Raw genomic sequence first — 27,417 nt, 5'->3', positions numbered from 1 at the left:
GAGATGCGAAAGAACCTTGTTAGATTTTTGAGGCATTACCTGAATGCCTGTGCTGACTATGGGTGACTGGTCCACAAGGGACAACAGGCACAAACTATAAATTCAGAGTGTTACATCTGAATAGGAAGAAAAAAAAAATTTTACTTTGAGGTTGACAGAGCACTGGAGCAGACTTCCCCATAAGAATGAGTGTTCTCCTCTGAAGTTATTCCAAACCCACCTAGATGTGATCCTGTGCACCCTGCTGTAGTAGGGGTTGGGACTAGATCTCCAGAGACCCTTTCCAATCCAAAATATTTTGTGACTGTATGTTACTGTCTTTCCTATTCTATGTTTTCCAACATGGCCACAGCTTTCTGAAGGTGTTTTTCTTACCATAAGCTTGTGACTTTGTATTAAAAGTTTAACAACAGAAGCCATTTAAAAAATTTAAATAAACATCTCCAGTAGTAGATCAGTGCCTTCCTTACAACATTGTTTTACTTATTATTATTCACCACCTCCTTTATATTGTGGTATTATGTTGCTAGTGAAAGTCAGCTACAGGTAAGCAAAATCAGTTCAGCAACTATGTTTAAACACTTCTTTGCAAAGAGAGTTGCTTTGTTTACAGAAATATTACCTTAGTTTTAAGATCTTTACCTGCATTTGTGCGCATGGTTGTTTTAAACAGCTTGAAAAATCAAAACTCCACAACAAGAAAGTAAGTCCTATTAAAGTTCGGTTGAAACTCTTCTCAAGAGAATAGCAAGAGACTCATAACTCAGCTCCTGCTGAGAGATCAGGCTTCAGCACAGAGCAGCTAACTGTGGGAAAAGCTGAAGGCACACAAATAAATGATTCTCAGCTAGAAGTCTGAATGGGCAGAAGGAGGAGAAATCTGTCTTTACCTGCAAGTATCAAGTAACAGTTAAACCTATGAGTGCAGTTCCTGAAAGGCCAAAGAGAAAACCATTTAAAATACTTTAATGACCACTGTACAGTAGGCCAACAACACTAGAAAAAAACAAACATGAAATGATGAGATGCCTACAAAAAGAAAAATTGGTATTTTGATTCCTGTGCTTTTAAAATAATTCTTTTAATTGCCCTGAAAATAACAGTATTCTGAAAAAAGAAAGCAGGATAAAGAATAATTTTTACCACTGCATATCACCTCGTTTTTGTCAGTCTTTGCTTTTTATAACTGATATCCCTTCTTACTGGGCTTAATTTACATTTAAATAAACATTTTGTGTTCATAAGGGACAGCTGAACAAAGATGACACAAATTTAAAGGGTGTTTAAATATACAATCTCACTTATCACTTCTACAAAACTGACCAAGTACTGAAAAAACAATATACATACATCTACAAGTCTCCAAGCTTCACTTATCACTGCATACTGCAGTCGATTCAGAACAAACCCCTCAATTTCTCTGTTTAGTTTGACAGGAGACTGACCAATCTTCTTCATCAGGGCATATGTTCTCTCTGTCGTAGAAGGATCTGTTTCTGGATGAGGAACAATTTCAACCAATGGAACAAAGTAAGGTGGATTTACCTCGAGAAAAAAGACAAAAGAAGAACATCAGCCACGAACAGAACAAGTTAATATAAAGCATCTTTATAGCTGGCACTAACTTGGATAATTTCCAGAGAAGACAGCAAGCCTGATATTCAGACCTTGAAAGACTTCACTAATCTAATAAAAGCTTGTGCATTAACTCAAATTAAAAGAAATAATTAAACTTGCAGTAAATCAAACTCTGTTTAACCCCAGCAAAATTCATGGAGCTACACCAGAGATGACAGCACTCAAACAGTACTAGAAGACTTTATTCTGACTTGAGGAACTGTTTGCTCAATATTAGGCTGTTTGTTGTTGTAAGACGTATGGTCACCACCTGTCTTTCCAAATTAAGTAAGGCATTTCCTTTTAGACAGTCAGGAACTTTATAACAGAAGTATTGCTAAACACCACCTGTAAGATGCAACACTTAACAGATAAGCAGCTACTGGCCCAAGCCTGTAAATATATGCTAAATACAGTAACAGATACCACATAAAACATACTTTGAAAATGTTGCCTTCAACACTGGTTGAACAGGTTGCCTTCAAACACTGTACTTAGAAAAAAATAAATTACCTCTCCCTGACTCTTCCCAAGTGTAATTTCTCATCAAGTCAAGAGCTTTGTGTTATGTATTTTTGAAGTAAAAACCAAAAAATCCTAAAGTACATCCTGGAAACAGCTAAAAGTTCTTCAGGTCATAGTGTTACAGACAGTTAAGCCGCATGCATTCTCCTTCCAAAGCAGCAGTCCTTCAGCTGTACTCTTAAAGGTGTTAAATTCAGCTCTCCATCTAGCTCCAGGCAATAGAAGGGGCTAACATATAATAAATTACTACCAGGAATAACACTGACATTTGAAGGATGGTAATTAACTACTGATTCTTTCATCATGCTCCCTTATAGTCAACTACTCTTAACCGTGCTCCTGTAAATGCAAGGACAGGAATTAGTCACAGGAATGTGCAAATAGCCTTTCCTCTCTGCATGTCCTTTCTTTTCAGTATTTACATGGTTCCCTTTCCTGCAGGGTCTGACATGTGCTCTAACTACTGATGTAACATACTTCATCCCTTTTAGAGGGCCTTGTGTCCCAACATAGCCCCTCTCACACCAGTATCTTCGGCAGTGCCACCAGCAATGCTGAGAACGGGGTAGTGGGTGGACACCATCCCGTGGTGCCAGGCAATTGAGCAAGACCCAAAACACTGCAAGCACCAAGACATTCTCTAAGGCTTTTCTAACCCTTAAGTATAGCACAGGTTCCAGTCAGAGGACAAGTTAATTGTTGAGAGAGACTAAGGCTATTAAAAATTTCTTAGAAGATTACTGATGACAGTGATCTTATTGAAATATTCCATTTCATTAACTTGGCACAGGGAGCATATGGGTGTGTTCATAAGCACACTGAGTAGACACAGGAAGACAATTTTTCAGGAGTGAGATAATAGATATTGGTAAAAACTGAAAGTGGTAGAACATTGATGAAATAGGGAATGGGGGAAAGTTTCTAAAAATGAGAAGTATTTCAGGGAACAGAAGGTTGCCTTAGCATAACCAAGTCACAGCTAAGAAAGGAGATGACAAAACACTGAAAAGAATTAAGTTACAGAAAAGCTGTCAACAAACATAAATATTAATTTTAATAGATCAGTGAGAAGATTGGAACAAAAATTAGAAGACACAAACAATTTCTAACAGGAGTAGTGGATTTAAAAAAATAATCTGAGAGAGTTTAATGCAGTTTTAAAGTTATTTGATTGCAGGGTTTCCTGTACAACAGGGGACTTCACTCAGTAGCACAGTCTCCTCTAGCCCCATATTTCTAGTTGTGTGATCTAGCAGACATATACAGTACATGAGAAGAGAACCACCCTGCAGCAGACGTCTATTGATCCACTGCCTGAAACTGCTTTCAGAGAACACCTGTACCTGTTTTGTACCATAACATAAGTATTGTGTGCATTTCTATCATACAGCTGTGCTGTGAGATTTTTTTTTCTAACTACTGAACCATGTTAAGCAAAGGGATGAGCTGCTTCTGCCCTTTGGGCACTTCCTTTCATTTTATCTCAACACCCTCACCCACGCCAGAGGCTCTACAACTTTAGCTTTTAATTCTTCTGGTGTATCAAATTCCAGACTTGTTTTCAGTGTCTTGCAGAGCTGCTTGCTTCCTGCAGCCACCAAATCCTACTATTGTGTTCAAGATCTTAGTAAAAAATTAAAAAGAAAACCCAAACCAAAAAAACCCACCCAAAGCCAGAAACTACTACAAAGCAAGCAAGTTTCCTGATGCAGATGCAGAAAGACCCCTGGAAGAGTACACTGGTTTACAGCTTCTTTGATACACTCAGTACAGCTGAGTGAAGCTGAGATTACTAAAAAACCAGTCTCAGTTGGACAGCAAAACCATTTGGGAACAATTAGACATTTTAAGGTGCTCCAGAGTGTTCGTTTTGACAAAATACATATCCTGACAACAGAAATGTAGAAAATGTTTATGCAGAGACCACCTTTCCAGATCTGATAAAACCTGGTTTCAGGAGTGGCTCCTATGAAGACTGCAGTTCAGACTAAACAAAGTCAACTGGTACAGACCAGCTTGGGAAAACAGTAAGAAAGAGTACAGTAAAATCAAAGATTGACAGTCACGCAGCTAGGAGCTGGTTAAAAAAAAGAAACAGTATTACTTAATATAGAGTTACTTAATATAGAAATGTTAAAGAGACATAATCTCTTCTCTTGCACTAGAGAAAACTACAACTCTGGAAATAAGAGATAAGGAATGATTGAATTTTAGACTGGAGAAAGGCTAGATCTAGGCACAGATACACATTTTGAAATTTGACCTTTTTTATAATTAAAAGGGATTGAAAACTCGTTATACAGAAACAAACCAAACCAAGCCTTTTGTTCCCCTTGCCACGCAGGCACCCCAAGGCACAGTGGTGGTGGAGGGGTATCAGAAAGGCACTGATCAAACGCTTTGACACTACAGTAGGAGGCTACAGGTAGCTGTAGAGACACTACAGTAAAGTAGTGCTGTATTTCTGTACTCTTGTGGATGCCCAGGGAATTGACATTTACTTTACACTCTGAGGGATGCCCTGGAGAGACATCATGTAGTTACCAAACTGCAGAGACCAGGGCAGTGCCTCTCTTCATGACAACAGTTCTCTTTAACTGAGCAGCTGACCACCCGACTGACACTGGGTTAACAAATTCATTAGCTTCTTGAATAGTGGAAAACAGAAGCAGTAAGGATCTCAGTGATGATCAAGATAAAATGCTCTTCCATGCTGAGGAGAGATGTGATAAACTGCTGTTTGGCAGCTCCAAACAGACCTCTACAGAAGCCCACAAGTGACCATTGACCATTTTGAGGTTCTGCTGCAACCTTTAGTCATTCCATTTTTGCATCACTGCACTGTCCCAGTTGGTCATGAAGCATGCTAATTCAGCTCCAAGTCCAATTTGTTCCATTTCATCATTCCTTAATTCTTCTTTCAGAAATTAAGGAATATTGCTTCTGCATCACAAGTCTGAAGAAACTGGAGTCTAAATTTCCCATCTTTTATCAATATAGCCTGACCAGCACATGCAGCTCAGTGTTTGGATTCTTACTGTTACCCAAGAGAAGCTAAGAAAGGATACTAGAAAAGACTAACAATGACACAAGAATAAAGTAGCAATGTTATGAGCTTGTACCCAAAACATAGGATTCCTACATTTCGAAAGCCAGTAGTTTGAGAAACACACACCAATATGAGCACAACAGCTCACACAGAACATATCTTGATCCAACAGCATGCAACATCCTTTCAGTTTTGTAGATTAGTGCTGCTGCCCACAGAATAACTGAACTACAGCTTTTTTGAAAAATTGGCCCTGCACACTAACAATGGCACACAAGAGCCCCAAATACCCTTCTGAGTCTTTCAGACTGCAGGAAAGAGTTGGGGATGCAGTTTACACAAAAAGGAAACATGCCATCATACTTACAGGATGTGACACAATGCACTGCTTAACATGTTTAAGGCCAGTGAACAATTTGCTGGGTAAGAGACAAGAGGTCGAGCTGCTCAAGGTAACACTGTCACCCACAATAAGATCCAACTGACCAAAAATCTTCCTTTTCAGTTCCAGATTCTCTGGAGTACATTCCTGGAATAAAACCAAAAAACAGTATTAGAAGTCATGTAGTTCAATAGTATCTATCCATACATCTCAGACTTCACTGATCCCATCCTATATTGACACCTAGGAATTCAGCACAAACCATCTGTTTTAATCAGCCTAGATATACCAGTGAGCCAGTAACAAAAAAAAATATCTTCCCACAGTTAAAGAAATGGAAAGCCCAAGAGTTTATGTACAGCAGAAGACGGACCACCACACCCTATAGGAGATTTAATGCAAAAGAAAATATTCTGCTTTGTCTAAAATACAGACTTTAACTCACACAGGGAGATAACACAATACAGAGGATTAAGACTTGGTATTCTTTTTTTTTTTTTTTAAGAGTATCTCACATGATAGAAGTCAGTATTCTCTCCAAGACACGATGGAAATGAACAGGTGTATCTCAAAAGAAGACAAACTTAAAAACTCCAGAACTACGGCAGGAGATTCCAAGGAACATCTCTGCAACCTGTGCTTAAACAACTCCTGGAGTGGAAATTAATGAAGATTCTTATGCATTTCAAGCATGAGGGTCACTGAAAAAGACTTCTGAAGACCACCTGAAGTAGAATGAATGCTATCAAAACTTCTACCAAAGCTACTAAGCACATTCAGCTCTACATCACTGTGTGAAATTTTACAAGTGTGAGCCAAGAGCCACAACCTACAATCACTAGATTTCCGAAGTTATCTCCAGGAGATGTCTGAGGGAGAGCATGCAAAGATCCACTAGTCTGGGAGCAGAAGGATATGGGATAATAACTACAGTGGATCCCACAAGCAACAGAAGTCTTCAGCCTATGAGAAGAAAATAGAGGAAGAACGCCAGTCTGTTTTCAAGGGGTTTTGGAAGAGTTCAAAAAAATCAAACAGGATCCCAGAGTTGCAAAACCTCAGCCTTCCCTTTAAAACACACAGAAAACACCTGCTCTTTTCCAACTCTAACCTTCTCCCACCTGCTAGTACTTCATTCTATCCTTTCTGTTATGTTGAACTACACACAGCAAGGTTAGGGGAAAAGGCTACACATTTGATGTAATCCAAAATTTACATTTAATATCTGCTGTTTCAGACAGACTCTGTGGCAAGAATGCCCTGGGCCAGAGTTTTTAAACCAAAAAATGGGTTAAAAGTAATTTGAAGTCTTAAAAAATAAGTTGCATGGAACAGTACTAAAGGTTCCATGATGCAGAAGAGATAAACAGGGTCATTTAAGAACTCCAGATAGAGCCTAAAGTATTAGACAGCCTTATCAAAACAAAATGATACTCTGCTCATAGTTCCAGAATCCCTGCTTGTTGGTTAAGTTTAAATAGTTTCTTTTAGTGAAGCCAAAGATGATGAGAACTCTGCAGATACTGTTCAAGCTAATAAAAGAGCTGCTTTGAATAGGTTTGTGAACTTGAAACTCTAAGCCTGCTCTCACATCAGATGATAATCAAAAAGGCAAACTCAAATCTGCTGGAAACTCAAACCTGCCATGGTTACGTAAGGTTTCTGAATGGGCCATTTGCTTGGAGTTTCTTGTATAGTGTCACAATTGTATTCAGGTTGTTGGACCACTGCAATAAAGCTTCTGTTCTCAAGCATGCAGTTATTTTCTCAGAGATACCAATTCCCTGAAGAACAGGGGGAAAATTAAGCTCTAAACAATCCATTAAACAGGAACCTCACTTGCAGTCAGTTATGGAGCCTGGAGAGGTCTGAAGCTCTTCTGTTTACCATGAGAAAGGGAAGATCAAACACAGAGCAGGTAAGATATGGGTTTAAAGGTAACACAGTTTCTCTCAAAGAATCAGTGCAGAAAGGTTAGCATGCTCCACTATGCATTTTAAGTGACACTGTATATTTCTGTGCCCTTTTCTTAGGGAAGATCATAATTCTCACTTGCAGAGAACAGTAAACCTTTATTCCAAGGCCTGGTCACCTAAACAAGGTTGCTACAAATTTGGCTTCTAATTTAAACTTTATTAAACATCTCTTAAGAGTCTGATCAGAACATGACAGCTGTTAATTTTTAAAACCCGTCTGCCAAAAGTGTTGTATTGAATTAAAGGCTTAGATGTAATAGGAATTACACTATTCAAACACATGTTCAGAGAATACACAGCAGCTACATGAACCAGTAAAGAACTACACAAAGATAAACACAGGCTAGACTCCCTCCCCAGCTAACTGATACACCACATGGTGATTGAGGTCTAGCTGCCCCTAAATAAGAAGGTACACTCACATGACACAACCCCTGAAATGCCAGTACATGGAAAGCCAGTGAGTTTTATCGGTTTAAATCCAGTGTCTCTGTGTTTCTGCTTTCTCACCATGCCACCCATCATCTGTGCTCCCACATGCATCCATGCTCATCTAAACGCACAACTTCATTTTCCTATATTTAAATGCTGGCATCTCCCAGGTTCTTCCCATCCATCCTCAAACAAATCAAGGTAGCAACTCCTCTGTAACTTCTAGAAAAACACTCCCCAAAACACTATCTTGCAAAATACCTTTTCCTTAGACTATCAATGAGAATTGCTGCTGAGCAATTTATTAGTAGTGGGAGGCAAAAGAAACAAAATAGGGCCTGAAGCAAAGCCCTGCAACACAGTGGTATGGTCCTAAAATAAGTAGACATCCTACACAAGCAGTATAAGATGAAAGGCAGATATTTAAACTAGCATGCAGAGGGTCAAATATTAGCAGCCACTCAGCAACAAGCAAGGCACTTTCTGTAAGATCATCTGGAGATGCTGTCACAGGGAGCAGCATCAAGCCTTCCCAATAACGAGTCTGATGGTAGTCACCAGCATTAGGAATTGCTGAATAAAGAAGTCTGAAAGCTACTGCTGCATAACAGTGAATTCCTACCTCCTGACTAGATGCTGTCTGGCGCAAATTCAAAACATAAGAAAGTCTTTCTTCCCTGGCAATCTTAATATGGAGGTTTATGATAATATATACATTCCTGCAAGTGAAGATAGATCTGTCTTGAGCTCTCCTAGACCCACCTTCATTGCAGGAATCTATTCCATACCATGAGACTCTTCCAAGTAGATTTTGGCCCAACAGGCCAAAGTTGTTCTCCCAAACTCTAGGGCTGTAATTCCAGTTTTCATCTTGCTTCTCTCAAGGATCCTCAACTTCACCATCTCATGGTCACTATAGTCAAGACTTCCCCATGAACTTCACATCTCCAACCAGTTCTTCATTGTTTGTGAGGTCCAGCACAACATGTCCTCTCTTCTAGTCCCCAGCCACCTGTGTTAAAGTTACCATGAATGCATTCCACAATCCTTCTGAATTCTTTGTGCTCTCCTGTGCTGTCCCTCCAGCAGATACTGACGTGGTTGAAGCCCCACCATAAAGACATGGGCCTGTGAATGTGAGGCTTCTGAAGAAGGCCTCTCCTTCCTGATCAAGTGGTCCATAGCAGACGTCTACCACAAAATCTCCCATACTGGTGGTGCTGCTAATATTGACCCAAAAGTTCTCAACTGGCTCCTCAATCAAACCAAGGGAGAGCAAGAAACACCCTATTCCTCTCCCACAGCTATCGCCCTCCTACAGCTATTCACGTTTGTCTTGTACCACCTAACCCCCAAGAGCTGCATTTCACTGCCATACCACAGCTGCCAACTGAGGTAGAAAGTTATTTTCTAGAGTTCTGCAATTTCCACTTTTCCAGTAAATTCAGTAAGGTTTTAAGCAGCAGGTAAATTGTTTAGAAGCCATGACCACTTTGACTGCAACATGAATCCTCCTCATCTTCTGCAGTTAAGTGAGGATCTCCAAACACGCCACAAGCCCCTGCTCTGTTTACACACGTATAAAGCTTACAGCATTTTAAGAAGCCTCAGCTTGTCAGTGCTGTGATTTAGCTGACATTTTTAAGGCACTCCTGTAAAACAATTCCCAGAGTCAAGTGACAAAAACCTTCTCCTCTCACAGAATGAGGCCACAGCAGCAGCTTTCAAAGCTCCGAACTATCCCACAAGCTGGACCCAGACTGTCAGCACTCCTGCAACAGGAACCACATTATATCCAGCTTTTTGTGGGTATATAAAGAACTTCACAGGATTGGGAGACAAAGAGTTCTGCATCTCAGAAAAGGAGCTTTTCTGAAAGCTTGGTGCCTAAAACATTTCTACAAATACGTCCATTATCTTCTATAATTATAATTCACTAGGAAAAGAACTTCACAGGAAAGACAGGCATAATTGTTTTACTTTCAATCTAACAAGTCAATTGAGAATGTTTTATTTCTAAAACAATGCCTGATTAATATAAACCTACAAAAAGCTTTGGCCTGTGGATTTTTATAACACATAACCTAAATGCTGTTTAAGACAGACATTAAAAATACCTCAAAAGGAGACCTGCAAATGCAATGAAATTAAAGAGATGATTTCAAATTACTATCTATAGATAGCACCTGTACAGTCAAATACAATTATTCCATATAATTTTACTGTAGCTAAATAATATAATAAAGGATTCTTGTAAAAGCTTCTTTGAAAAAAGTACATATGCTGAATAAGCTCTCTACAAATTAAACCTTGTCATTTGACAACCAGTTCTGTTCCCTCCAACATCTCTGGCAAAGTTGGGGTTACTGAAGTTACCAAAGAAAAATTCCATCTATCTGTTTAATCTTGCATATAGATTGCTGTGTTTCAGTCACCATTTTATTGAATCCACATCAAATTGCATTTTAAGCAAAAGAGTGTTTAAAACATTCACTACTATCATTAGTATTTCAGTCCTAATTATTATAATTTCTGTTTAGACTTTTGTGTTGATATACTGGTTTGTTCTGTTCCTGCAGGGTTTAGGTGTGTATCTCTATTCTGGAAGAGTGAAGATGCACCTTCTGTGCAGAAAACTTGAATGCTTTTTTTATTGTATTCCATGTCAGACACTAAAGTGTACTCCAGTCAGTAAACAAGAGTCACACAGATGAACCTGGGGAACTACACCACCGGCAATTAAAAAAGTCACATTTTGACCGCAGAGGCTGGGAGTTCAGCTAGTGAAACAAGCAGAGACATAAAACTGTATTTTTAATATCAGAACAAATTATTAAATAGAAGTATCAACTTTGCTTCTGATATAACTGTTAGCCAATAGAACTTAGCTCAAAAATATATATATTTTTAATACATTGAATAGGTTTGGTAACTTCACAAAATTCAAAATCATTACATATTTCAAATGCAAATACTTGACTTCAAGTATTTTGGACTTTTCTATCATATTCTCCTCAGAAATAGTTTTAGATGCATATTTTGAGGCGCTTTAGAGATGGACAGTATGTGCATCTAACAGTATACCAAGACATTATTAAGAAAAGGTGACTAACAAAAATTCATTATTTCAAAGACGGTAATAGGAAATCATATTTACTTCAGTCTCCTTTTGTAAAGTGTTGCTACCCTCCTTGAGGATAAAGGCAGGGCCAGCAGCTGGGTAGGAGGCACACACACTTCTGCATGGCTTTGGGATGAGACACAAACACAGCTGATGTCGAAGGAGGCCGCAGGCTGTTGCACACCTTTCAGTGCAAGGTAGGATTTTGATCAGTTAAAGTGAGGTAGAAGGAGGGGAAAAAAAAAACCAAAACAAACCACCACAAAAACCCTGAAACACTGGATGTGAGGCAGAAACCCAACACAGTGGGATACACAGAGGGGGACAGGAGCTCATCTGCCTGTCTGCCCCTTTCCCACAGCAGATACTCATTCCACTAAGTGGGTACACAAGTTCCTCCAAGATGGTTTCAAGCTCATGAACAAAAACCAAATCATTAACAAAAGTATCATTTGCAACAAAAGCCTCCTTACGTATAAACCAACTCTAGTTAGTCCAAACCGAGCCACACACCTTGGTAACCTAGACTTTTATTTTGAACCTGAACTGTTTTACTAACTACTGCCACCCTGTAAGCCAAGGGCACGAAGGCGTCATAAGGGCAGCAGTTCCTTTAACTGAAAAGCAGACTGGCTGTTTGCTAGGCATGGGAGTGCCACATTATCACCATGTGACACAAATATAAAAAATATGAATAAAGTACAGGCATGCAAGTTTCATGTCCCAGAGCTTCAGGTATAGACTTTCTATGGGTTATGTATGCACTGGAGCAAAATGCTGAACATGGGAAGAGAAGGAATCATACAACAAGAGAATTTTAAGAACAGGTTAACACATATTTGACATGACAGTTGACAAGACTGATCCTGCCTGCCTTTGGTCTCATCACTAGATAAAGAAACTTATTGTAAAAGCAGTCATAAAAGATCAGGTAAAGGCACCAGCACTTTAATGCTAACCTAATTTTAAAAAATAATTTAGGGCTATAAATCACTGTAGATCTAGAGTGATAACTTCTTATTTGTCTTGAACATATGAGCTCATACGAATGTGAAATCTGATGCTTCATGAATCACTACCTCTTGAGTGACATGAAAGACTGTTGACTGCAAGATACTGTGCAAGTAAATAACATTGAGGTGAAATCCAGCACTTGGATGGAAACATTTTGTACTTTGCTACATTTCATAAATATACTCTGTTAAAGAATCTGACCAAGAAAAATATCAGATTGCTGCCATTTTATACTGTTCAGAATAAATGACTGAATTACAAGTGTCCTTTCAACCTTTAGAAGAAAAAAACAGGATTTGTGGAGGTACTAGTTTTCAGAACTACATATTCTGAAATCAGACAAATTTGGAGGGGTTTGAGGGGTTTCTGTGAGAGGCTTTTTGGCTGTTTTTTCATTTAAAGCAAATACAGCAAATGAAGAAAAGTTTGCTTCTTCTCCTGTTAGTATCAGGGCACGAAAAGATCCATCATTTTCCATGATGGTCACATGTCCAACAAAACTTACAAAAGACAGACAAGTGAATCAGGCTGTGACAGACAAAAATCCTTTTTGCTCCCTCAGGAAAGGGCAGTAAGATCTCGAAGTAGTTGACTGACATCCTCCTCCCTACATCTCCTCTCAAAGTACTAGATTTTCTCTGGTTTTCCCAACCCTGATCTCATCCACCCTGAAAAATAGGGAAAGTGATTTAGGAAAGGCAATGGAAACACAACACCACCTCAGAAAAGGGACCAGGGAGCACCAGAAGAGATCCCAAAGAGCAAGATTAGTTGTCAGGCAGGAGGACAGTTTTGGCAATGACAACCTCCTGAAACAAGGACCAAAACCATATTCAAGACTGTAATGGTAGATGACACCAGCTGTTACATGCACAGAATAGATGGAAAATAAATGTGAGAAAATTTGGAAGGATGTAAGTCCTTTCAACAGCAGTGACACTGGCAAGCTGTTTCCGACACTGACTTCATAAAATGTTTTACAGCAAGTCTTTAAGATCTGATCATTTAAACCTTTAAAATTAGAAAGAGTGTTCTCAAAAGTTCTACAAAGACAGCAGGTCAGGTCCCATGCATAAAACCTATTCCCTCAAAAGCCAAAACACAACTTCTGGTGCCCTAGGCCAGTGTTTAAGCTCTGTAGAGTAAAACCAGGCCTAAGGTTATATTTGCCTAGCTGAGAGCAAACAGACCCATGTTTGTCTGTCCAGGGCTCAGTTCAGAAGAAGCCATGTTACTGCAATGCTTGCACACTCTGCCTGCCAGCAGTTTTGTTTTCACAGAGATCTGTGACTAACAGAGTCTCCAAAATGGTATGTTCTTCCAGCCTATGAGCTCAGGGCAGCTGAAGATATCTTCACCTACTGTCTGCAGACATTCCCTCATCCCTAGAAGTAAAAAGGTTCTTGAAAGACATCAGGAAAGCCAAACAAAAGCTGCAAGTAGAAACTGGTAACAGACAGTCAAAAACTAACTTTTATGACCAGAGACACAAGACACCTGTTGTCAAAGCTCCGAAGTCAATGCTGATTTTGCGCCCTGAAGGCAACACCAGACTTTTTGAAAGTTGTTAACACTGTTTTTTAAAATATGTCTAACTGGAAAAGATGAAAGAGCCAGCAAGATCTGAAAGATACCAGGTTGAAAATCTATTTCCACCAGCTCAACAGCCTGTGCAGGTGTAATGGGGAGGAAGAAGAGAGGGGGCAGAACACCCTCTCTTTTTAAAGGGGTGGGCAGGAAATGAAGATATTGTTCTAAGGCTTTTAGGCAGAGTTCTTTTACAAGTAAAAAGGATAAATACTTCAAGAACACAAGATGTAAGTTAAAAGCTTAATTCATCCCCTTGCCCAGTCTGTTCTATTCAATGCCACAGCACAACAGACGGGTTCAGAGATCATCTCTCAGTGACCTTTTGTGCTCATCTTCAACCAGCCCAGACAGCCCTCACAAGCCACCAAAATACACAGCAGCTCAGGTGTCAAGAGTAAGATCTTAGCAATAGTTAGCCATCTAATCTTCCTCTAACAGCTAGCAAACTTTATTGTTCAGTTAGTAAATTGTTCAATTGAAAACCTTTGGTTTTGTTTTACTAGTGTTGTGGTGAGAGATCATACAAGTGCTGCACTTCTTTCAATTTATCTTATTTATGAACTAGACACATATCCACTAAAATCTGGTTTTAATACTCAAAGGAGAACTAAGATGTCACATAAAGACAGAAATAAGTCACATAAAGACAGAAAACAAAAGTAATGATATATTTATGCAGGAAAGCTAAGAGTACAAAAATAAGAATCATTTAACTCACCCATGATAGTCCCACACCAGGAACATTATCCATTAATTTATTCATTAATTTATCAATTAATTTATGTCCATGGAGTTTTCAGCTAATGGAAAAGTTATTTCAGAATTAAAGCTTTTAAATGATATAAACACTTACTACATGCTATAGGTGATGCACTTATTCCAAGTAGCATAGGAAAGTTCTGAGAAGTGAACTTGTATGAATACTCAGGTTGAGAGCAAAACACGGACTAATTTCCTTCTGAAGTTGATGTAAAGCACACTAAGCAAGACAAGTTACTTCATGAAAATGCTCAGGAGAGAAAATATATAACCTTTTAAAATGTTCAAGACATTACTGTTATAAATTTTCTTCTCAGTCCTAATTATCTGTTATATCTTTTTCCCATTTGTATCTTCACTGATATAACTTAGGAAGTTCCATTTTTTACTATTTTATCCCTTCTGTTTTTAAGTTATGTCCTATGAAAACTACTTAGAAGGCAATTGTCTAAAGGATTTACTGATGGAAGGCAAACATCATGACATTTTTTAAAGCTTTAAGTGGACTTATTCTACAAAGGCCAGATTTGCAAAGAAGTTAAGATTTAACCAACTGAAATCCAGGGTAAAGAAATGGAGTTCTCATGAAAATTTTGAAATAAGCTAAGGAGCAGGTTATATCACTAAGCATGAAAATTGAGTCCTCTATATTCGGCTAAGATTAATGCAACCAATATTTTATTTTTTAAGTAACTAAAAGTCAGAACACTTGAGCTCATAAGTTACAATTAGTACATTTTGTCCTTCCACATTTAAAGCTGCACTAAGCAGCATTTCTTAAATTTAACATGGTTCAGTCATAAAGTAGTCTGCTCACTGCTGAAATAATGCTGTGATTGTTTCATTCTATTCCACCACCCTCCTTCAAGAGAAAATTAAAGTCTATTTCAAGTAAGTTGCCTGCCCGCTTCCATTGTGCATTTGTTAAGACTTTGAATAAAACTAAACTTTAATGCTATAGTTTGGAGAGCTGATAAAGATAGCTGATAAAGAACGCCAACCATGTTTCACACATATGAGTTGTTATCCATGGGCATACTGCAGCTGTTTCCTTTCTTTTTATTGATATACTAAACAACTATGTGTTTGGAGACATCAAGAGGGCCAGGGAAACATAAAATAGTGCCAGAAAGCTGCAGGTACCCCAGGTACACTGTTGCTGTTTGGAGACTACCAACACAACACCGCTGTCTTCAGCTACCTGAAAGGAACACACAAGTTCTCTGAGGTGCAGGCTGGTAGGACAGCAGGCAAGAGACTGAAGTTGCAAGATGAGACTTCAATTAGATATTAGGGAAAAGTTGCAGTGACAGCAATCAAACACTGTAACACGTTACCCAGAGAGACCAGAAGTGCTTACCCAAAACTCAACTACACAAGTTGATGCAAGTTGGTCCTGCAATGGGTTGGGCCAAATGAGTTCCACAGGTTTCTTCGAAGAGAAAATTACTTTGATTTTGCAACATTTTCCCAATGCCCATTTTGTAAATGAACTGATAGTGGTGGAACCTTGATTTAATATGACATTGCATGCAAGACCTTGTTCAAAAATCTTAAGATTTTGTCAAAGACCCTCTCTCATGGGACCAGTAGCATACCAAAACTCAACATCCCTGCCAGAGCAACAAGAGCCAAGAACTCCATCACAGCTAGGTTCAACTTCAAAAGCAGATGGTAAAATAGAAGTCAGAATGCTAAAGAGATACAAGGTTGGCACTAAGAAGGATCAGACCCTTACAGGTAGCATACAGGAGAAAGTAAGGACACTATATGGATATACCGGGTAGCAAGAAATGCTTGAAACAGCAAAAGAAAACAAGAAGAACTATGAGAATACTGGAAATGAGAAGACAGCCTTCATAAGCACAAGGCAGGAAGAACAGTCAGTTCTTACTGAAACAGACTGGCCAATGCTGTTTCACAGAAAGCTGTGCCCTTTGTTACATCCATTCATAAATTACCTGAAAGTTAGCTCATAAAATTTAAGTTGGCCATCATTATTACAACCACAAGCATTTGCAGAAGGACTTTACAAGACTGAGTGATTAGACTATAAATTTGCAAATTAAACTCAGCACCAGTAGGCAATAAATGCATGAAGACAATACTACGAACTAACAAGTTCTGAGCTCATTAGTGATGAAAGAGTAAGATACTCTTAAGAGTAAGGGCTGAATACATAGTTTCATGCTATGAAGAAAAGGAGTGAACACAAAACAGTGTACCACTGTAAAAAGCTAGAGTACCTTCACTCCTTGACTCCACACCTTGACTTCTCTCAGTGTGAGGCTTTGCCCTGCCTCCCATTCTGTCCTCCTCACTTCACCAGACTGGGAGGAATAAAAGGTCTGGAAGCCTGTGCTCTTTTCAGTTCAGTTTGCTATTCGGGTTGTGTTGCTGATCAGACTGGGAATTTACAGCCTGAAACAGTGTCAGTTGTAAACAAGAGTGCAGCACACACACATGTAGAGACAGCTAAGGGTACAACACTGGAATAATACAGGGGAGCCATACAGGGTATAACATGCCAATTCTAATGAAAACGCATTCGTACCTTATCCCAGAAATGATCCCAGATTAGCCTATTCTCTGCACTATGTCCAACCCAGTGAGCATATTAATAATTAAGTAGCCACGAGCTATCAGTCCCAGCAGTTCAGCTTGTTCCCCATTCCAATTTTACTTAGCAGCACAGATTTCAAACCTATGTATCAACCCTGGTTTTAATACTCTAGCATTCTGGGTTAGCTGTGTTTAGCTAGAGCACTACCTCACAGTCAGAATAGTCATCCCATATGTCATACTCCCTGCCTTCACTAGGTACCTGGAGAGGAAAACACACATTTTAGACCCAGCTCTAGAATGTGTGGCATTCTCTGGGTGATAATCTGTCTGCCAAAAATCTCCTGCCAACCTTTTTTACATTCATCTTTTTAACAGGTACAGTTATTATTATACATGGAGGACAGCATTTTCCTCTCAGCTTAGCTGCCAGCCTCTCCCCCCATAACTCAGAATGAACTTGCAAGGACATTAGTGTAAGAAATTCTGCAAAGAGGCATGATCTCCCACATCAGGATACCAGGCTAGAAAGAACTTTAACAAGCATGACTAGATCCTTATGGGGTCATGATGTTGAACTCTCCAGTGCCCACATACTGCGTAGCATAGCTTTTAATCATCTTTCTGAACCGTTTGCTGGGATTTGGCAAATCTTCGCTTACCTGAATGAAAGTAGCACCCTCTACTGCTGCCTTCAGGTCTGTACAAACGCTAATGAGAGCCAGCTGCTGCTCCGCACTCAAAGCTCCTTTCAGGACTCCCGACTTCTCCATCTCTTTCATTTGTTTGCTGACAGAAACAACACAGACACATTTAAACACTTTATCATTGTTCAGCCACCATCAATTTAAAAAAAAAAAAAACCTTCTTAACAAACCATGTACTACACTATTTGTCATGCCACTGCACACATCTCTATTCAAAAATATAAAGGCGCATTTCAGTCATTTCTCCTTCCTCCCCCATGTTATCAAAGGTTTTTCTTCTCTTTGTGCACAGACAGCTCCAACATCTACACCTAGATGTAAGATGGTCACCACTTCAAATTTGTTTTAACTGGTGCACAATCAGCAGGAGTTTTTTTTGGCTCATATTTAATGGGAAGCAAGGTCCCTTTAATAAACTTCATCTAGTTTTACAAACAGCTCTTTTGCTACAAAGCCTCACTGTAGGGACACCTCTTTACTAGTATAGAAATAAATAAATACATTTGATACAGGCAAGAGTCCTTCATAAAAACCATGCCACTACATTTTGAGGGTTTTTTTAATGACTACCGAACAAGTGTCAAAAAATGTAAATAGTTACTAAACTTGAAATGAATGCTCAAGTACACACCCTTGGCTGAGACTGGACATGCCACTTCTTCAGAAAAGGTCTCTACAGTTTGAAGCCCTCAAACATCCAGAACAAGCAAGCCATTTTTCAAAACCATTATAAACTGCTAAGAGGAACAATGGCCAGAAATTAGGTGGGATTAATCTGTCTGATCACAATCAACCTAAAGCTCTTTGATGTAGTCTTTTTCATGGTTAAATCAGTTGTTTTCATCAGTTTCATCAAGACAGAACTCCTCTGAGCCTTTGGTTATTATTCAGCAAAAACTGCTCATCCTCATGAAGACATGAGGAAATTGACCTAATGAATAGCAGTAGGAGAAAAAGTCCTTTATTCTTCCTACCAACTTAATTAAGGACATGGCAAATGGATGGCTGAAAAGCACAGACTTCTACTTCTTAAGCAATTTATGGCAAAGAATAGTAAACAGGGATCTCCAGCTCCCTTTCCCAAGGTCACAGGGAATATACAGCATGCTGGACAGAAACTTCATCCACTTAAAGTTTCTAGCACTAAAGATGCCAGTGCTTCATCTGGAAAGAAACAGGTGCCCTAAGCTACAGAATCCAAACTTCTGGCTCCCTCACACCTTGTGAAGCAAGATGAATAATTCAAAAGGTCTTTACTATCCATTCATTAGAAGTTCATTTTCCAGGTGCTCTTGACCAAATCCAGCATACTCTTGCTCACATGCTTAAAAAATCCTCAAACCAAACACAAACACAAAACAGAAGTTACATTTGAAAATATCATATCAGAATTACTTCCTTCTTTCAAGAAGTTCTTGTTCACTCTCATTGCAATACTACGTTTGTCTTATCCTCCCAGGTTCTCCAAAATTACAGTACATGACTGGTGATTGAGGGATTCAAAAAAGCTAGAGTCATAGACTAATGATCCAGCTTCTATTTTTCTTCCCCAAGCCTGCAGCACCCATCTCCTGTTTCATATCTTTCCTTCTGTGCCAGTGATAACCATTCTACATTTCTGCTTTTCTGTCATAAGCCACTAACAATACACTGTGCACTCAGAAAACCATTTCTTAGTTAACCTTCAAAACTACCATCTTCATCTTTGGAATTTGAGGCTGGACTGATTTTTTTTTATTCCTAAACAAAAAGCATTCTTTTTAACATAACCAATCTTCATGTTAGCCATGCATTTAAGTCAGTTAAAACATCGAGTAGGAAATATGTGCATTACTTCAATTTTGGCTTTCTCTCCTGGGAAATTTTAATTTCTTGCAACCTTTTCCAATCTAGTTATTGCCACTCTGGCTGTTTTCTTCCACAAACAAATTTTAGTCTTTCAAGCACCAAACCATCTTTATATTTCCATGGAGTATTAGATTGCTGAAGAACTGTGGGAAACCAGTGTTCTCTGATACTTGGCATACATTAAGACACAAAGGTTTGTACATAGAGCAGTGCACCACTGACCTCTACTGGATGACTTTCTAATTTAGGCTGGAAGACAGCCTAAATTTTTAGGGGATCATCCCTCGGATGACCCTAGACTGCAATCATTGCAGCCATATCCACAGCTTCATTCTGCAGCTGTATTGTATGTGCAGCTCAGAGTTTCACTCAATACTTCTAAGGTCTTTGAAGAATGAAGAATTCTTATCAATAAGAAAATACTACTTCCTTTCTGAGCTTATGCTTCATCTATCTCCAGAGTTTTACCGTTGTACCTGTCTGCCCACATCCCATTATTTTGGGAACTGGGCTAGTATTTGCTTCAGGATAAGGCATCCAATCTATAGGAACACTCCCAATCACATGAATTGCCTGGGATGCTTCTGGTTACAAATCCTGTTCTAAAAATCTTTACAGAACGACCCTGAAAGCAACGCTAACACTTAACTCACCTTGTTCACACCCCATTTGCCCCACCTTTATCCACAGCCACTACTGAGCAGTTGTATTCAGCACACACGGTTGCAACCAGCAAATAGTGGCAAGTTCAGCCAGCTGCTGTTGCCCAAAGACTAGAAATATTCAGCAGTCAAAGCACTACCATCTAGCACTGTCTGATAATGAGAGGGTAGTTGGCATGGTGAGGACAAACCAAAACATCACTCATATCTAGCCCGAGACAGAACAGACCAAGTAGGTTTTGTGTAACCAAGCTGGAAAGCTTTCAGGAAAGGAGATTTCACTGACTCCTTGGACAACCTGTTACTCTACATACCAGGCAAATGTGAGCACCGTAACTGTTCTCAAAACACAATTTTAATAATTACACAAATCATCCTTACTGAAATAATTTGTTCCAGCTGCCATGGGCACTGGCTACCACATAGGAATGAAGTGAAAAAAACATTTCCTTTTGGAGGTATTTTCAACTCAGTCAGACAGAACAGTCAGACAGAACTTTTGTAAAGATGAAATCTATCCCCTTCCAAAGCCTATCAATATGTTCTCTAGTGAGTTCTGCAAGTGAAGCAGTTTTGCCTAGCTAGTTTTTTGCCCTTGATATATACAGTACCAACACAACAAAGCAATACATAAGACAGACTGGAAGACTAAGCCAGTAAGCCTGGTAATTAATCAATCTTTATCAGCAGAATAATTATGTTTAAAACAATAGCACAGTAACTACTTAGAAAAGTTTCTGTATTACAAGAATCATAAATTTATTTTTGGCAGAGGGGCATGCACTAAAGCATTTTTGCATCCTATGTTTTAGGACTACTTTCAGGAATAGGATACTACTTGTTTTTCTAATTCTCATTATTTCAAAATTTAGCAATCTTGCATTCAAACCAGAATCACACTGATGCAGAAAAAAGCATGCTGGATATGAAAAATTACATTTCCCAAGGCAGGCTACTATAGCATGTATTCAGTAGGTCCAGTGTGGTATTAGGGTGTCCATTAGTTTGTTTCTTCATCAGAACAAAAGGTTGTTTCATTAGAGCAGACCCTGAGATGTTCTGAAATTATATAAAAGGCAATGACTTCTGGGCCAACAGACTAAAAGGCAACAACACAAAATAATTAAGTATCACTTCTGCCATCAAAGAAGTATCATCTCCTTTTAGAAGTGAGTGTTGCTTACTACTCAAACCCTGTTTTATTTGGAAAAGGGAAACTACAAATAGTCATCTGTACACTTCAGTTTCTTCCCAATAAGTCACACCTCCATACACCAGAAGTTTGTGGACTGCAGACTAGAGTGGAATAAATATGTTCCTATACCAAAACAAAATAAACCACAAAACCCCTAAGCCTAAAAACTTCCCTAAAAGTATTTGCTATTTGGAGAGAAAAAGGAAAGCAAATTACATCAAGTTCAGAGAACCAGTCACCAGCTGGCTCTATCAGACAGACATTCCCTTGCTGTTCTCCTGTGAGCACATATTACCTGCCCAAGCTCCAACTCTTACAGAAGTATCACACCAGTAAATCATTGTGATTTACTGCAGGTTGTGTGCTATGAAATGAGTGCAAAGAAGTTTGACCATATCTTGACAGATACAATCATTAAAATAGTGGTTGAAGAAATTGTGTAGCTTTGTATTCTTGTCACAAAAACTATGTTTTCCTGAAACTAGGTTTTTTAACTGGAGTGTTCCAATAGCCAAAATACACGAGTTAATTATAAGTTAAGATCATCTTATGTAAAAGGCAAATCCTGCCTTGAACTCAAGTGAACTTGCCTTGAACTTATGAAGTTGACTTGGATGAAGGGGCAGGTGCCTCCTCAGCAAGTTCACCCATGACATTGAACTGGGAGGAGTGGCCAATACCCCAGAGGGCTGTGCAGCCCTTTAGAAGGACTTTGACAGGTTGGAGACATGGGCACAGAGGAACTGTCTGGAATTCAACAAAGGAAAACACAGAGTTCTGCACATGGAGAGGAATAACCCCAGGCACCAGCACAGGCTGGGGGTGACCTGCTGGAAAGCAGCTCTGCAGAGAAGGACCTGGGGGGTCCTGGTGAACAACAAGCTGTCCATGAGCCAGCAGTGTCCTCACAGCCAAGATGGCCAGTGGGATCCTGGAGTGCATTAGGAAGAGCAGTGCCAGCAGGTCGAGGGAGGAGATCCTGCTCCTCTCCTATAAGGAAAGGCTGATGGAGTTGGTCCTGTTCAGCCTTGAGAAGAGACAACAGAGAGGACCTCAACAATGTCTATAAGCATCTGAAAGAGGGGTGTCAAGAAATGGATCCAGGCTCTTCTCAGTGGTGCCAAGCAATACAACAGGCAGAAACTGGAATACAGGAAGCTCCACCTGAACAAGAGGAAGAGCTCCTTTACTGTGAGGGTAACTAAACACTGGAACAGCTTGCCCGGAAAGATTGTAGGGTCTCTTTCCTGGAGCTATTGAAAAGCTGTCTGGATACAAGGAACTTAGAAAACCCTGCTTGAGCAGGGAGGCTGGACTAGATGACCTTCAGTACTCCCTTCCAACACGACCCATTTGGTGATTCTGTGAATTCCTACAAGAGAACACACAAAGGCACACAACAGTACAGACCCACTTAAATAGCACTCTATCCTATTACACCTGACATTCTATGCTTCATGTTTCCAAGCTGAAAACCTTGGAAGGCTAACATCTTCATGCTGCTATTAGAAAAAGAAAAAATATGGGGCAAATACTGGCTTTAGTAATGAACACCACAAAGCTGCCGCCTAATAATCCAGAATCTCATTGTGGCTACCACTATGACAGCAACTCTGAAAAAACCCAAAAAGTTTGTGTCACCTAGGTGATGCAACAGAGATGTTTGGTCTAACATCTACCTGGAAAGAAAAAAAAAGAGGAGATGGATTTTCCCACTCTTCTGTTATCAAGCCTTTTTTAGCAGATCTCACTAGACATCACATACTACTTAACTTCTGAACTCTAACAACTGATCTGATCTACAAGGGGTTCCTGAAGTCAATCCAGTTTGCTTTAAGGCTTGTTACAGAAAGCAATTAGGATGCAACACACCACAACTTTTTTCAGGTGCACCTTACACCCCATACAGCTGACACACAAGCTGATACCATGTCACTCCAAGGCATCACGAAGGGAGAGCTGATGCATTTGGGTTGATGCTAATTGTGAAGTCATCTGAAGTCCAGCATTAAATGCTGATACAACAACATAAGGTTGTGCACAGAACCACTTTATAAATGTACTTTCACCCTCACTCACAGGCAGATAAAAACTGTATTTTCAGGCCCAGCAAGAAGAGGGTGCACAGGACCAAGTTCTTCTAACACAAGAACTAGGGGTCAATCAAAGTAATTTAGGAGCCAGGTTCAAAACAAACCAACGTAGCAGCTCCCCATGCAGTGAGCAGTAAATGTGCAGAACACAAAGTCCTTTGGTAAGGAGGCCACAGAAGGATTTATATCAGTTCAAGGGAAGGTTAGAGAAATACTTGGAAGAAATCCAGTTAAGAGTGACTGAATAGATAATGAACTTGTTGGCATTGAAGGTTGGGGGAGGGGAGCAGCCAGACTTGAACTTGCAGCTCTTGTAGTACCAAAAGCACGTGGCTAAATTTAGCCACAGTGCCATGGGCAACAGAAGAGGGCTGGAGGCCTCCTGGAGTCAGATGGTGTGAGCGACATCACGTTCACACCCTCAAACTGGCACACCTTCTGAAGACACTTCCTACTTCAACTGTAACTGAGCAATGACACTAGCAACTTCTTTTTCTAGGACTCAAAAACACCAATTTAAGAGTTTAAAAACTAGTTACAAAATGCTAATAATTGTAGCAGGGCTCCTCAACAACCCATCTTAACCTACCTCCACTCTGAAAGGGTCGTTACTGCCTTTCTGTGGAAAAATTCTTACGTTCATATATTTTAAACCTAACCTATAAATAACTAATGGTGGTAAGCATTATTTTTAAAAAATTGTATTTAAACCTAAGATCCTGAATAACTTAAAAATGAAATTTCTCTTCGGAAGTGTCAGTGACATTTGGAAGCACAGATCTGATCTTAACCTGTACTTCTAAGTTAAAGCCTTCTTCAAAACTTAAAATCTATGCTCCCTGAAATAACAGGATATGGCTATTCATTCAAAATTACAAAAATCCCACAGTTTCATTCCAACCCCGCTTATTTCAAGTCAGGTTACCTACCAAATATTTTCCAGTGCAGTTGTTAGCTGCTCTTGTGCAATATCATAAAGTTTCACTTTGAAGCCTCCAGCAGCAAACACCATGGCCCAGCTGCGACCGATGAGTCCACTGGAAAAAAAGAAATATCAGGCAATTAATAAACCAGCATTTAATAGGGGGAAGGAGATCTTGAAAGCATTGCAAAAATCAAACCAGAGTTTGGACTCTTTCATATCTGATAAAAAGACCAGTTGCATACTGATGAGAAACAAATCTCTCTAACAGAGAAATACCCTTTGCTGGCTGTGTATAGCAGGTTCTCTGAAAGCTGGAACAAAAATAATGGAGAAGAAAAAACCCAAAACAGAAAAAGGAGAGCAGAATTCAAATAGGAGGAACCAGTACTTTGGGATACTGGACTCAATCACCAACACTTTTGTCAGCCACAATCTTAACCTGGACTTGGTTAATGCATTTACATTAAGGAGATCAAAAATAAATACATAAATAAATAAATAAATAAATAAATTCAGCTCATAGACTGAACACAGACAGCAGTCCACTGATGCCAGAGTGCAGGATCCTGCTTCAGAGGTGATCAGAAAATACAAGGCCCAGCTACTGAAGTCACAGGTCTTTAGCAATTCAGAAAGTACCACAAGCACATGAAAAGGGGGAAAAAAAATCTCAACTGAGCATGGGTTTGATACAATTTTTCCACATAGCCACCTCTAGCACTACCTTTATTTTTAGATTAAACACTTTATCATGCTGGATACACATAGGAACAGTCTGCCTACATCTTTTGGTGAATCATATTTCTGAGCAACACATGGAAGAAATCTGTAGTAACTGACAATTTTATTATCTCTCTTAAAGCAATGCAGGTTCTAACTTCATTAGATGTGTAGCAGGCAGCAGTCTTTTCAAATGGAAGCACCAAGGCACAGTGTCACAAGCTTAAGTAACCTGAAATCACAAAAAATTAGGAAAAAAATCCATAACAGAGACAAGATCAGAACGCAACATCCATGACTATTATAGTGGGGGTTTTGACAATTACATGCATTTCCTCTCACTTCCAAGATCACTGTATTTGCAGCATTAAACTTTAGTGATGTCTGGCAACTGAAAAATTCAATACCATTAGGACATCAATAAAAGATTAAAAGGGGAGCAAAAGTCAGAGATAAAGTAATAGGGCAGATGAGAAAAGAAGGAAGAAAAAACAGGAACATGCTCAGCCTTCAGTTTAACTATGTCTTTTAAAAAAGGATCAAAACAGGAAATTTCAGGAAATAGCAGGAATCAGTGGAAATAACTGGGACAAAAAAAGTGAAGTTTTGCATTTACTGCTGTTAAGCAGACAGTGAGGTCTCTCTCAAAACTTACTATTTAAAAGTAAAAATAAACAACTTCTCTGTAGTAAGCCCAGAGTTGATAAATTCTGAGGCAAGCAACAGAACAAACTTACAGAACAGGCATGGTCAAGGTTTGTTAGCTACTGTAGCCTCCTGCCTAATGAGTATTTATAAAATAAAAACATTTTAATCACTTCAACCTGACATAAGCATATCTGAGCTACCAGCATTTTTGCAAAGTAGCATAACCTCTCTAAATTGCACTTTTAAATTAAATTTCCTTAAAGCACAAAAAGAAAATTCTTCCACTTTAATACAGGTTCCTAGGATTGTGGCGTTTTTCTTTTGAACCGCAGGGCACACAAAGTAAGTTGATGGTAGGTATCAGGCCTGCACCATTACTGCATTGTACATGACAGCATCATCACAACCTGATGTTAGCACATTTCACCCCAAGACAGTGCTTTCTGACACTTTTAAGCACTGTCATTTGGGGCCCAATGATAGATAAAGTATTAACAACCAAATCCGCTCACACAACTTCACACGTACTACCAAAACTTGCAGTAGTGCCACAGGAGCCACAGCTCTCCTGACCCTTCCGACACACCTACAGTGAACAAAATTTCCCTGAGTACCAGCAGTAAGAGCCAGTTTGGTCAGTGTCACACAGCAGCACCCAAACTCCTATCCTGAGGCTTCAAGTGGTCTTGCTAATAAAGTTGGCTCCAGCCCACACTTGTAGCACCAAGGTACAGTGGTGCACAGGGCATGGTTACTATCCCGCGCCTATTTTCTCTCCCCTCCTGACTCTTGTTCAAGTAAAGAACTTTAGGTTCAGTTCAATGAGAGGATGAAACAATGCATTCCCACAGAAGCCAAAAATACTGCTGACTTTTGTGGCAAGTCAATATTACTTCAGGAGTGTCTAAAACCAACTTAGGAGTTTCCCGACATAGCTGACAATCGGGACGTTAAGCTGTGCTTGGATTTCTCCACTCCTCTTGCACTTACACACAGGGCATTGCAATGAAAAGGGACAGCAGTCTTTCAGACGTAAAGGGTGACTTACTTCGGTAACGATGTTTGTTTGCTGTTTGTTTTACAGTAGCACAGGGCTGTCAGGGGCTTAAACAAAGGCACTCCAAGTAGAGGCAAGCAGGTGCATCCCCCTATTTCCCGAGATCCAGCAGCAGCGGGCCCCCGCGGCTGGGCAAAACCCACCGCCTGCCCCGAGCCAGCACCTCGCTGACACATCCGACAGCTGCAGCACTGGGGACAGCTGAGGCAGGACCGTACCCGGCACCGAGTCCCCAAACCCCCTCCCCGCAGGCCGGACTGAGCCGGGAGACGCGCCCAAGCCCCTTCGCACGCCGTCCTACAGGCGCCGCGCCGGAACCTCCTCCCTGGGGCGCTGCCCCCGGCCGCGGGCGACGAGAGGCTTTACCTGCCGATAATGGTAACCTGCGAGGGCTCCATGCCTGCGGCCGCCGCGCCGGGAGATGCGGGATGAGCAGCGGGACGAGCACCTCTGCCCCGTGCGGGCCCGGCACGCCCCGCCCGCGGCTCCCGCCATGTCACGGCCGCCCATTGGCTCCGCGGCCGCCCCCTCCCCG

General features: G+C 40.0%; 1 protein-coding gene across 2 annotated transcripts in view; it reads right to left on the bottom strand.

Moving 5' to 3' along the window:
* Nucleotides 1-27,374, bottom strand: part of CRYL1 (crystallin lambda 1) — a 50,568-nt gene extending 23,194 nt beyond the window's left edge. For both annotated transcript variants that reach the window (XR_005953491.1, XM_041416080.1), the window contains exons 1-5: nt 27,249-27,374; nt 24,462-24,569; nt 17,690-17,816; nt 5,559-5,720; nt 1,351-1,545 (exon numbers count right to left, since the gene is read on the bottom strand). Coding sequence is in view for 1 of the 2 variants with exons in the window: in XM_041416080.1 (XP_041272014.1) it covers nt 1,351-1,545; nt 5,559-5,720; nt 17,690-17,816; nt 24,462-24,569; nt 27,249-27,280 (624 nt within the window). In the remaining variant the exon portion in view is untranslated. The remainder of the gene's footprint in view (nt 1-1,350; nt 1,546-5,558; nt 5,721-17,689; nt 17,817-24,461; nt 24,570-27,248) is intronic.
* Nucleotides 27,375-27,417: the final 43 nt, after the last annotated feature.

The sequence above is a fragment of the Onychostruthus taczanowskii genome, unplaced genomic scaffold (assembly GCF_017590055.1).
Source record: "Onychostruthus taczanowskii isolate IOZ18803 unplaced genomic scaffold, ASM1759005v1 scaffold50, whole genome shotgun sequence".
NCBI classification, from domain to species: Eukaryota; Metazoa; Chordata; class Aves; order Passeriformes; family Passeridae; genus Onychostruthus; species Onychostruthus taczanowskii.
This window is presented reverse-complemented; position numbering and strand designations above follow the sequence as displayed.